General features: G+C 42.5%; 1 protein-coding gene across 1 annotated transcript in view; it reads right to left on the bottom strand.

Annotated features, from left to right (window-relative positions):
- Positions 1-3,236: 3,236 nt before the first annotated feature.
- Positions 3,237-11,824, bottom strand: part of PTPRM (protein tyrosine phosphatase receptor type M) — an 829,551-nt gene continuing 820,963 nt past the window's right edge. The window contains exon 34 of the mRNA XM_049769948.1: positions 3,237-3,987. Within this exon, the coding sequence (XP_049625905.1) occupies positions 3,934-3,987 (54 nt within the window). The 3' untranslated portion in view covers positions 3,237-3,933. The remainder of the gene's footprint in view (positions 3,988-11,824) is intronic.

Here is an 11,824-nt window from a genome sequence, read left to right as displayed (position 1 = left end):
CCCTGGCATACAAAATGATCCCTCAGAGACCTACAAGGAGTGAACCCTAGGGGTGAGCCAGGATTAAGCCCTGGTGTGGCCCCCAAACCCAAACCAAAACCACCCATATTGGCATGTCTTGTAGCGTTTGTAGGCAAAATAATGGTATTTTTTCTTGAAGTAACTTCTCTGAGAAATTTACTTAAATAAATTGAGGGTTCAAATGCAGTACAATTCCCTTACTATCATTCTTTATACTCTACATATGTGAGATCATTTTGTATTTCTTCTTCTCACTCTCTCTCTCTTTTTTTTTTTTTTTGGTTTTTGGGGCACAACCGGCGGTACTCAGGGGTTACTCCTGGCTGTCTGCTCAGAAATAGCTCCTGGCAGGCACGGGGGATTCGAACTGATGACCTCCTGCATGAAAGGCAAACACCTTACCTCCATGCTATCTCTCCGGCCCCCTCTTCTCACTCTCTTTTTTTTTTTTTTGTGGTTTTTGGGTCACACCCGGCAGTGCTCAGGGGTTACTCCTGGCTCCATGCTCAGAAATTGCTCCTGGCAGGCATGGGGGACCATATGGGACGCCGGGATTCGAACCGATGACCTTCTGCATGAAAGGCAAACGCCTTACCTCCATGCTATCTCTCCGGCCCCTCTTCTCACTCTCTTAACTCAGCATGAAGCCCTACACATCCATTCAGGTTTAGCAAATTGCATGATTCCATATTATAGCCAAGTTCATTGTATATATATGATAGTTCCTTTATCTAGTCATCTGTTCTTGGATGCTTGGGTTGTTTCTGCATTTGACAATTGTGAATAGATCTGCAATGGATATCAAAGTGTATATGTGTGTTTTTTTTTTTTAGAGATTTTAGGCTAGTGGGTTATATTCCCAGAAATGGACTTACTGGGTCATATGGAGGCTCAATTTTTAGTTTTTGAAGAAGTGTCCATATCACTTTCCAAAGGGTTGAATCAGGGTGCATTCCTACCAGCAGTGAATGTTTTCTCACATCCCTGCCAACACTGTTGATTTTGTTCTTTTTGTTGTGTTCTAGTCTTAGTGATGTGAAATGATATCTCATTCTGATTTGCATTTCCCTGATGATAAGTGAGCATTTTTCATAGACCTATTAACCATCTGTATGTTTTTTTTTTTTTTGAGGAAGTTTCTGTTTATATCATGCTCCTATTTTTTATGGAATTGCTTTTTTTTCCATTATTAAGTTTTGTAAGTTCTTTATATTTATTGGATATTAACCCTTTGTCAAATGAGTGCTGGGAAAATATTATCTTCCGGTCCTTGCTAACACAACATTTTTGGCAATCAGCTCAAAGACCTTTGAGCTTAATCATCTAGTTAAACTTCCTGATTTTTTGTTTCATAAATTGCATTAAATAATAAATTATTTTTAGTGATTTTAGCATTTAAATGTTGTAATAATTTGCTTTTCAATAGTAAATAATTAGGGCTAATTTTTTTAAACCTATAATTGGAGTGTCTGAGAAAATCTAAAAATTAAAGTATGGCTTGGAGTCAATGAACAGAGAAGCTGGAAGGCCTCTGAGGAGAGTGCTTGTGAATAGCTTATCATGTTGTCTCTTACCTGCTGGGCCATCTCACTGGCAGTGTCATCACTGATCCTACAGCAGTTCCATCCACATTCTGAGTGTGAAAGACAGTGGTTGCAGCTATACTTCCACTCTCTACTATATATACCTATTGCATACAATAAATTCTGGAGGAAAGGAATGCTGGGAAACTCAGTTCATAAAGCCATGGTAACAGATTGCAAAGCCACCACAGACCCAAAGGAAAGCTACAAAGCTTTCTTTGAGGGAGGCCATGCCAGGAAGTCAGGGACAGCATCACCTGCCTTTTACAGCAGTCAGAGTTGTATTGGGTATGTTGGGGAGGTGATAGGTGCCCGGTAAAAGGAAGCTCCTGGTACCAAGAGGAGGGCACTTTCATTGAGAGGTGAGCATTCTGTTTGCAAGGGCCAAGGGAAACTCCTATTTCCCAGGAGTAAAGCAATTCTCTGCCAGGCTTCGAGGCCTCATGGGAAACCAGAAGAAGAACAACAGCTTTGCCTGTAAGAGATTCCTGTTGAGATGAAACCAAGTGGAAGGAAGAAAACCCCCACACACCCTAAAGTCTAGAGATTCAGTAGTCCAGTGGTTTCAATAGGATGGGACTGGGATGGGGTGGGTAGATTATGTACGGATCAACTAGAAAATGAGTTGGATTATCAGACACCCAAAACCTCAGGCCATCTCAAGTGACTGCACTTTCAATGGGCTAAGAAAAAGAGGACAGAACCATGACCGTGAGAACCACACTTAACCATAGTGGTAGCCAGATGGCACATACTAGGGGCAACTTTCTGTATGTATTTGGTTAGGGGCATACTCAGTGTTGCTCAGCAATCATTCCTGAAGGGGCTCAAATGATTGTATGTTGTGCTGGGAATTGAACTGGGGTCTGCAGCATGCAAGATAAGTGCCTTAGCCTACACTATCTCTCCTGCCCTTACTCTTTTTGTTTATTTTGGTTTATTTATCTATTTGTTTATTTATTTTGGATCCTCACCTGATAGTGCTCAGGGGTTACTCCTGGAGGTGCTCAGGAAACTGTATGGTGTGCTGGGTATCAAACCCAGGGCCTCCCACATGCAAAGCTCAGAACACTGACCTATCATTCAGAACTCTCCAGATTGTCCTACTGTGTTCTTTCTTTATGGTAGGAAATGTCTTGTTTGGCTTTGTGTCCTGCTGAAATACACTTTGCTCTTAGTCATTACTAAGTATCCTCTTGGCAAGTTCTAGGTTGGAATGAGGCCAGAGGACAGACTATAGCGTCTATTTGACTGAGGCAAAACAGAGGCTGCTCAAGTTAGAAAGTCACTGCATTGTTTGGGTCCAGCTTGCCCTCCAGGGGAGCCCTGGCCTTGGTTGGACTTGGCCACATGTGTCCTCAGTACTGAATAGGCTTCCACATGGGCTCAGATTATTCACTGACAATACTCTGTAGAAATTCTAAGCCCGACTGCTCCAGGCCAGCAGACCCAAGAGATAATACCTTTGTGAATAGCCTGAAGGGACCACAGTTGTCTCTTCTGCCTTGACATTGGACAGTAGGAAAATGCTACCATTGGTCATGGGGCTTTACAGAGTTGAGAATTCACACAAGGGAACATTGTACAGATGACTCATTTCCAGGTTGTCAATAAAATGACTGTCACTCACTGTGCTTCATAAAAATTTCTTTTAATGAATAAATAATTTGATGAAATCAAAAATATTTACAATATAAACAAATGGAAAAGCTTTGGATTGTGAATCTGATCATCAGTCTTTGCAATTTTGAATTCCTCCCAAGCCTTTTCCTGGGAAGCAATATAAATCAGATAAAAACAATAGCTCATACAATAGATTTTTGTTCATTATATGTTTATCTGTTAGTCTTAGAAAGCTACATAAGCTTCTATTATGCAACAATGTTAAAGTACAAATATTAACTAAAAGAATATATTATCATAATGCCAGGTAGCATTCTCCACAGAACAAAAATGTACACTCAGCTCCAACAATAACAAAGGTTCACGGGCCACAAAATAATACCCCAAAGGTACAAATTCCTTCATAAGAATATAATTGTGCTCTTCAATTTACCAGATGTCTACGCTGCTCGAACAAGCTGATGCCAGGAGTACAGTATTTGACGACTGTATGCTGTGTGTGTGTGTTTCTGTCAGACAGCAGCAGCATTACTGGGAATTGGGCAGTGCAAGCAGTTTTATAAAGACTTTCTTGGGCTCTTAAAAAGAGCCAATTATGCAAAGCAAAATAAGCATATTGTGAAGTTTTCATCCCATCGACACAAATACCACAGAACATCTTGGCTTTGTGGGATGAAACGGTTTGTTTGTGGAGCTGGTAATGTCATCAGCCAGAGTTCAAGTATTCCAGGGCCACTTCATAGCAGAACTTGTACTGATCCTGGAAAAGACAAGGACAAAATGTCAATCCTATACCATGAAAATCTTGTTCCTTTCACAGCAGTCATGCCAGATGAGGGTTGTAATGAAAAAAGTCAAAGTGACAAGGAACTGAATCTAAACATTTCTGTTCTGAATCAGAAACATACTCATAGTTGTGGGTGTTGCCACAGGTCTGAGAGAAGCTATTTGCTGTAAAGATTCTTGAAAAACACCAAGTGCCTTTGCACCAAGTGCAAAGCCAGGGGAAGAAAAACAAAATAAAGATAATGAGATTGTATAATTAGGAGGAATATATCAAAATTATATTTTATTAATTTGGCAACCCTCAAACTGAAAACAAGTTCCATATCTGTGGCATTGTGTTAGACCATTATGTCTTCTCCTGTATGGAAGGAAGGCCTGAGAGTTGCTGAGTACTGAGTCTTTGGCCCTTGAGGGTAAATGAAGGGTCAGCTGCTTGCTCAGAGCCCACAACCAGACAAAAATCTATATGCATATTACAAAGATGCAGCTACAGAATGCCCTAGCACCCACTTGCTCACCTCAGTTACCTCAACCAAGGTCCCTAATTTCAGCAAGCCAAACTCAAGAAATGAATCGACTCCCTGCTCTATACTTTCCTGCAGGCATCAAACATTCACCATTTGTATCTTTACTTATTATGTGGAATGCCTCTTTTGGTCCCAGTGAGGGGGACCATAATCTGGATCATTTAAGCAAGGACACTGGAGAGGGCAGGAGAATGTTGCTTATACTCACCCCACACCAAGCAGTTCTGTCCTGGCAAGAACCATCTTCTCCAGCCCCACAGTTCACTCTGTCTCTTACCTGGTACCTCCTTGCAGATATTCCCTTACAAGTTCTGCTTTCTATTAAGTACATCCATAGTGGGGGAATCCAGGTGGGCCTTCTCTGCTCTATCTCATTCTTTCAGGGATAATGAATTTCAGTGCTGACTACAAAGAGCATTTTTTAAGACATGAGCATATATATAGTAGGGAATCATAATATAAGCTTCAAGCCACAGCACTGGCTGGTAAACAAGTGAGGATTGTGGAGTCCACAGCTAAGGATGCTGTGTTGAAAGACTCTAAAGATACCCTGTCTTGGCCTGGTTACAGTTTTCAAAATCAATTCTCTATTGTTTGCCTTATCGTTCCTTAGCAAGCTGTCAATCTCTGGAGATTCTGCAATGACTGGTTTCTGGGTGAGAAAAATGAAGGGGAGCGAGGAAGGCCATAAATTGTCAGGTCCATACCCTAAACAACTCAAAGATGAAATCTGCCTCCAGTGGAAGCTGATTACACTTGATCACCAGGTACTGACCTATCTTCTGTAGTTTCCTCTCACTCATCTTTGGACAGTATAATTGGGCCACACGAGCTATTCCTGCACTTCTGGTGGGGTGGGAGGAGCATAACTGTAGATGTGTGTTCTGGGAGTGCTCCTGATTTGGGAGATAGTAGCCAGATTCTATCAAGAAGCAGCCACAGGAGAAGGGGCCCTGCTCACACAGGACCCACGCCAACTCTGTTGGTGATAGTTTAGTCTCTCCAAGATAAAGCCATCCCAACTTTCTTAGGATCTCACTATAGACCTATGAAGAATGCAAAAGTGAAGTCTCAAGGTGAGATTAGATTCTTAAGTGTCTTTGGAGGGTCTGGAGCGTAGCACAGTGGTGGGGCATTTGCCTTGCGTACAGCCTACTTAGGACTGACCTTGGTTCGATCCCCCAGCGTCCCAGATGGTCCCTTGAGCCAGGGGTGATTTCTGAGCGTATAGCCAGGAGCAACCCCTGAGTGTCGCAAAAAAAAAAAGAGGCTCTGGAGCTGAGTGGGGGCGAGCACACCTAGCAGGGGAGTCTGGGAGCCCCTAAAAGCTCAGGTGCTACCCATTACTGTTGCCTGCATCTGAGGCACTGAGGACCCTGCATCAGTCTGGACTCTTCAACACCTTTTCAGGAAGGTTGAGAGTCATCTGCCCTTTGAAACGAGACTGAAGCCCTACTATGAACGTTTTTGTCACTATAGTGCTTAAATAAAGAAATTATTTAAAAAAATAAAAAGGTAGAGAGAAAAAACAGAGGAAATGAGGGTTTTCCTTTCAGCAGGATCCTATACCAGCAAATTCTTCTCTGGGGGTTTGGGGGGGGCAACACAAGGAGAGGGAAATCCGGCTTAATTTCATCCTCTGCTCGCAGCAGCGAAGAGTCCCTGCCCACAGTGGCTGTGTGCTCAGTGCTCCAAGGGTAATGAAGGCCATTTAGGAAGACAGTAGTATGTCTATGATTAGAAGGACAGGTTCTTCTCTTTGAGATATATGGAGCACTTTTTGCTTCCAATTCCATACCTGGTTCATATGGCCACAGCTGCCCCTGTGCTCCCAAGAGTGGGACAAATGTGGGTGGAGCTTCAGAGCAGCCATATTTACTGTGCCCCTTCCAGCTCTGAGGTGGGCAATCGGGGCCTCGGCACTTGAGCATCACTACACATCACTTTCTTAGGGTTAAAGGTGACCTTCTCAGGTGGTGCTTTGTGGCCTGGGAGACCCTCCAGCGTTTCTCAGCCAAGCAAGCTGTTTCCTCAATACAAGTGCCTCATGGTGACAGAAGACCACTTCCTTAACAGTGCAGGGAGATTGCAGACTGCAGTGGGAGGTTCAGAAGAGAGGCACACGTGGCTGCTCCAATGTGGTCATAAACAGCCAGTGGGGACTGACAGAGCCGAGGAGGAAAGATGAGCTACTCAGGGGCTGAGGGAATACATTCAGGGACCTGATGACCTACTCTCCCACTCGCCATTGGAGTCTGACATATTCCATCCCCATACTGTCACACTCCCACTCACCTACTCTCATCCATACCCACAGAATATCCACATTCAGATCTCTGCAATTCAACCATGCCTTTACCCATCTGCATGCCTCTCATTCATCCATAATTACACTTACATTCTGCAGTACACTCACCTCCTCACCCCCCCCCACACTTGTATACCTGTGCCTACACATCCCACCTTCATCTTCACCCAAGCACTCACAATATACTTGATGCATAAATTTATGCACTGAAACTCAATCATAGCCTTCCTACCCACTTATCCCCTACTTGGAAATAGCCCATGAGCTCACAATAGTTCACAGGCAGGGTTTGACCTTCGGGGCAGGTTAGAATCGCCTGATACCCTTAGGACATCCTGCAGCCTGAATCAACCTCACATTGACTAGAGAATCAGGGAGGGCCCCAGGCATCAGAAATACTTAAAGATTCCATTAAAAATAGCTAATATCAAAGATACAGAAAAGCAAGGTGGTGGCCTGAGGCTGGAGGTGGAGGGAATGGGTGACAATGTTTAAAGGGCACAAATATTGTAAGCAGAAGGATTTGTAATGACATGGCAATATGGCGCCTGACTTCTCAAACTGTAAATGTGGTAATCACTAAGAAATTTTTCCCCAGGGAATGGTACAACAGTCACAAATGAGTTCAAAACCAACTGTTTCATGAATCGGGGTGGGGGGTAGTTTCTAGAGCACTTGCTTTTGCTGCATTTCTTTTTTTTTTATTTAAACAACTTTATTACATACATGATTGTGTTTGGGTTTCAGTCATGTAAAGAACACCACCCATCACCAGTGCAACATTCCTATCACCAATGTCCCAAATATCCCTCCTCCCCACCCAACCCCCACCTGTACTCTAGACAGGCTTTCCATTTCCCTCATACATTCTCATTATTAGGACAGTTCAAAACGTAGATATTTCTCTAACTAAACTCATCCCTGTTTGCAGTGAGCTTCACGAGGTGAGCTGTAACTTCCAGCTCTCTTCTCTTTTGTGTCTGAAAATTATTATTGCAAGATTGTCTTTCATTTTTCTTAAAACCCATAGATGAGTGAGACCATTCTGCGTCTTTTTCTCTTGCTGCATTTCTTGTACAAAAGAGGATCTGTAGAAAAATAAGTATAAGAAGCCCCGATAGAGCTCTTGATGCCACATCCTGTGTGTGACAGCTGCTGAGAGCAGAGGAACATATTTCTACCAGCACACGAGTCGCCTCTGTTAACCACAGGAGTGATGCATGAGACTTAGCTCATCTTCATAATGGTACTACAAGGTACACAGGGATCTGGTCTGCACCTTGATCCAAGTCTCCTCCCACCCCCAACTTCCCATGGAAGGTTTCTTTAGACAAGATCTACACTCTAAAGGTGTTTCTTTGATAAAAGTCCTGAAAATGTCAAAAGAAGAGTGAGGAAGACAAAGGTGAGCAGGGAATTGTTGACTGAAACAGTCCTTTCCCCAAATGATAATATCTTCAAAGCTGCACAGGTCTAGGAACTCAGAATTGAATTAGATGAGTAGCATGGATCTCAGATGGCACTAAACTGGCCTCTCCCCTTCACCCACCAGGACTTGAGACTGTTTGAAGAGATGAAGGACTTAGATGCTGGGCTCAGAAAGGGGTCAGGAAAAAAAATTTAACTGTGAGCTGGTTAAAAGAATTAAATCTTCTGTGAGAAGTTACAATCAGTTTATTTTTTTTTCTCCAGAGCCCTTAAACTTAAAGCATGTCAGGAGAGAAAGATCACTTATTTGGATCTCCCTTGACAGTGTCACTGTTTCAAAATTGATGCGTGAATTTCCAAATTTAAGAGCAATTTAGCAAAACCAGCCACAAAGGGAGATAGAAGTGGAGAATCTGACCTCACACCCAGGCAATTGATGTGGACATGTTGGGTCAAACTTCCCTGTTCTGAGGGCAAGAAACCACCAAGGTCCATTGGCGCTTAGGTCACGATTCTCCCCACCACATCTCATCTACTTCCCTGGTACCCCAGAAGCTTTCTGGTACATACCTCATAATCCCAGGTAGATAATGAGAAAGACTGTTCTCTGCTCTGTTCAGCCATTGGTACATTTTGTGTTTAGGACAAATTCAGGTCTCAGATGGCATTTTTTGCCCAATAAAATTGTACTAGATTTGATCACTCTGACCTGAATTATCTCCCTCAACTAATATACACATAGTTGAGTAACAAATTCACAGAAATTCTACTTATAAACAAAGACAACCAACCAACAAGATCACTTATTCAATTCAGGAAGCTTCAAGCCCACCAGAAACAGCACTGTGACATTTCCCCGTTACCTGCTATTTTCTATTATCTTGCTAAGAGTCACTGTGACAAATTCATCAGATGTTTTACTTTTCAAGGTACTGGAAAATGTTCTTACTTTTCTCAGCCACTGCCCCATCCTAAAACTGGTCCTGAATCTGTGATTTGGGATTCTCTCCATAAAGTAAAATATTAGTTATAGAAAAGCTTAAATTATTACAGAAGAGTAGGCTGGGATTAGGTGTTCCCTTTTAGTCCAGCCCCCAAGGTCTCCATTGGTTTCAGGTGGAACAGTCCCATCTCATAGTCTGCATTGCTGCTACTCACTTGGAAACAAATCCCATGATTTCCTCTCATCAAATATCATGAGTGCTGGGACTACCTACCTGTGTTATTCTCAGGAAAGTCTGGAGGAGTCTATTTCTTTCTTTTTTGGGGGGGTCCACACCTGGTGTTGCTCAGGGGTTACTCCTGGCTCTACGCTCAGAAATCGCTCCTGGCAGGCTCAGGGGACCATATGGGATGCCGGAATTCGAACCACTGTCCTTCTGCATGCAAGGCAAAAGCCCTACCTACATGCTATCTCTCTGGCCCCAGGAGGAGTCTATTTCTAAAGATCTACTTAATTAACAAGTCAGGGATAAAGAAAAACTTTTTTGTTTGGGGTCTCACCCAGTGGTGCTCAGAGATGGAATGTGAGGTCGGCTATATGCAACCCCTGAACACACACACACACACACACACACACACACACACACACACACACACACACACACTCTCTCTGGCCCTGATAACTGACTTAAAAAAAAAAGACCTATGTCAGCTCTGCCCAAATACTAACCAAAATTTGGAAGTGACACCTCTGTTATGTATCTCTTAAATCAGGTAGGTTAAATATAAAGTGACATCTTCGAATATTTTAACTTATGTGTTTGTTTCCATCTTCTGTCAATCATCTAATGAATCAGAAGCTCAGGCTACCTTGAATTTCAGAATGCCTTTTATTGATCAGACGGGGGCATATTCCAGGAGTAGCCAGTTCAGTATGTTATCTGCCTCAGGGCATTGCTGTAAGGATAGGTCATTGAACTTCCTCAAGTTGAGTTGATATCTTGAGCCTTATTTTAGGTCCTTTATTATATTTTCCTACTTTTGGTGGAGAAAGAAGAAAGGTAGTGGCTCCCAAGTGGTGCTTTGTCCCACCCATGATTCTCAGTCAATGGTAATCAGTTCATTGCTAGTTTCTAGTCCAAGGATGTGAGGTTGCTCAGATCCTGCAGTACTGGGGATATCTGGGACACACTTGGTGATGCTCAATGGAACCATGTGGTGCTGGGAATCAAACTACGATAGACCCATGCTAGGCATATATCCTAACCACTGTACTATCTCCTGGTGCTATATATATATATATATATATATATATATATATATATATATATATATATATATATATATATATATATATATATATTGTTTTTGGGTCACACCTGGAAGCCCTCAGGGGTTACTCCTGGCTCTAAGTTCAGAAGTTACTCCTGGCAAGCTCTGGGGACCATATGGGATGCCAGGATTTGAACGTGTTGGCAAAAACACCTTACTGGTGTGCTATTGCTCTGGCCTGACCTACAATATTTACAAAATTTTTTTTTTTGATTTTTGGGCCACCTCTGGTACCGCTCAGGGGTTACTCCTGGCTATGTGCTCAGATCACTCCTGACTTGGGGGACCATATAGGATTCTGGGGATTGAACTGCCGTCCATCCTAGGTCAGCCACATGCAAGGCAAACACCCTACCACTGTGCTATCGCTCTGGCCCCTGTATTTAATATTTTTTGATCTTTGGCCCCCACCCTAAAGGTGGGGGGGATCCTATATATATATATATATATATATATGGGGAGCTATATAGGGGACACCACCCTCAAGACTTAGTCCTAACTCAGATTAAGGTTCACTTCTAGAATGTGCAAGGACCATATGTGTTGTCACAAATAGGGGCTAGCCACATGCAAACATCTTAACTCACCTCCTGTACTATTTCTCTGACCCTATATTTTTCATTTTAAGACCTCTGCTGCAGTGCTGTGGGGGCTCAGATAAAAGCTTTCCTAACTTGTCAGCTGGGCCAGCTACTCCTTTCACTTCCCCTCCCCAAGTCTTTCTCTCAACCTTGGGATTAATCTTATTATCCTTCCTTCCCACAAAGAGAGGTACAAAAACCTAAGCTAAAAGCTACTCGTTAAAGCTAGTCTCCTATTCTTGTGTCTTGGTAGCTGGCATTCTAGCAGCTCCACACAAAAAAGAGATTTCATGAAATACTCTCAGAAAATAATTGCAACCAATTCTTTGTTTCTCAACTCCTTTAATCCTCTTCTCAGAGATGGGCCACCATAATTAAATGAAATACTCTGGCTGTCAAACTAGAATTCGCAGCTTTGATAAATATTAGGTGATTAAGCTATTTATAAAATATGTAATTTGAATATCTGGCATTGCATGTACTATGATTATTTCTTCTTGGGGAAAATGAAGTGCTTAGCCATGTGGAAGGCAGTGCCAGAAAGAGAAATTAATAAGGATGTTCACTTGTGAGTTTCAACTATTCCCATATTTAAAATGAGTTGAGACAAAATCTCATAGTGACAAAGCAAGAGAAAGAGGAATAAAACCCTTCCAAGCAAAGCCATTGTATCCTGCTTTGGAAAATGAATCT

The sequence above is a fragment of the Suncus etruscus genome, chromosome 3 (genome assembly GCF_024139225.1).
Source record: "Suncus etruscus isolate mSunEtr1 chromosome 3, mSunEtr1.pri.cur, whole genome shotgun sequence".
In the NCBI taxonomy this organism is placed as follows: domain Eukaryota; kingdom Metazoa; phylum Chordata; class Mammalia; order Eulipotyphla; family Soricidae; genus Suncus; species Suncus etruscus.
The sequence above is the reverse complement of the archived record's forward strand: the minus strand, read 5'-3'. Positions and strand labels throughout refer to the sequence as shown.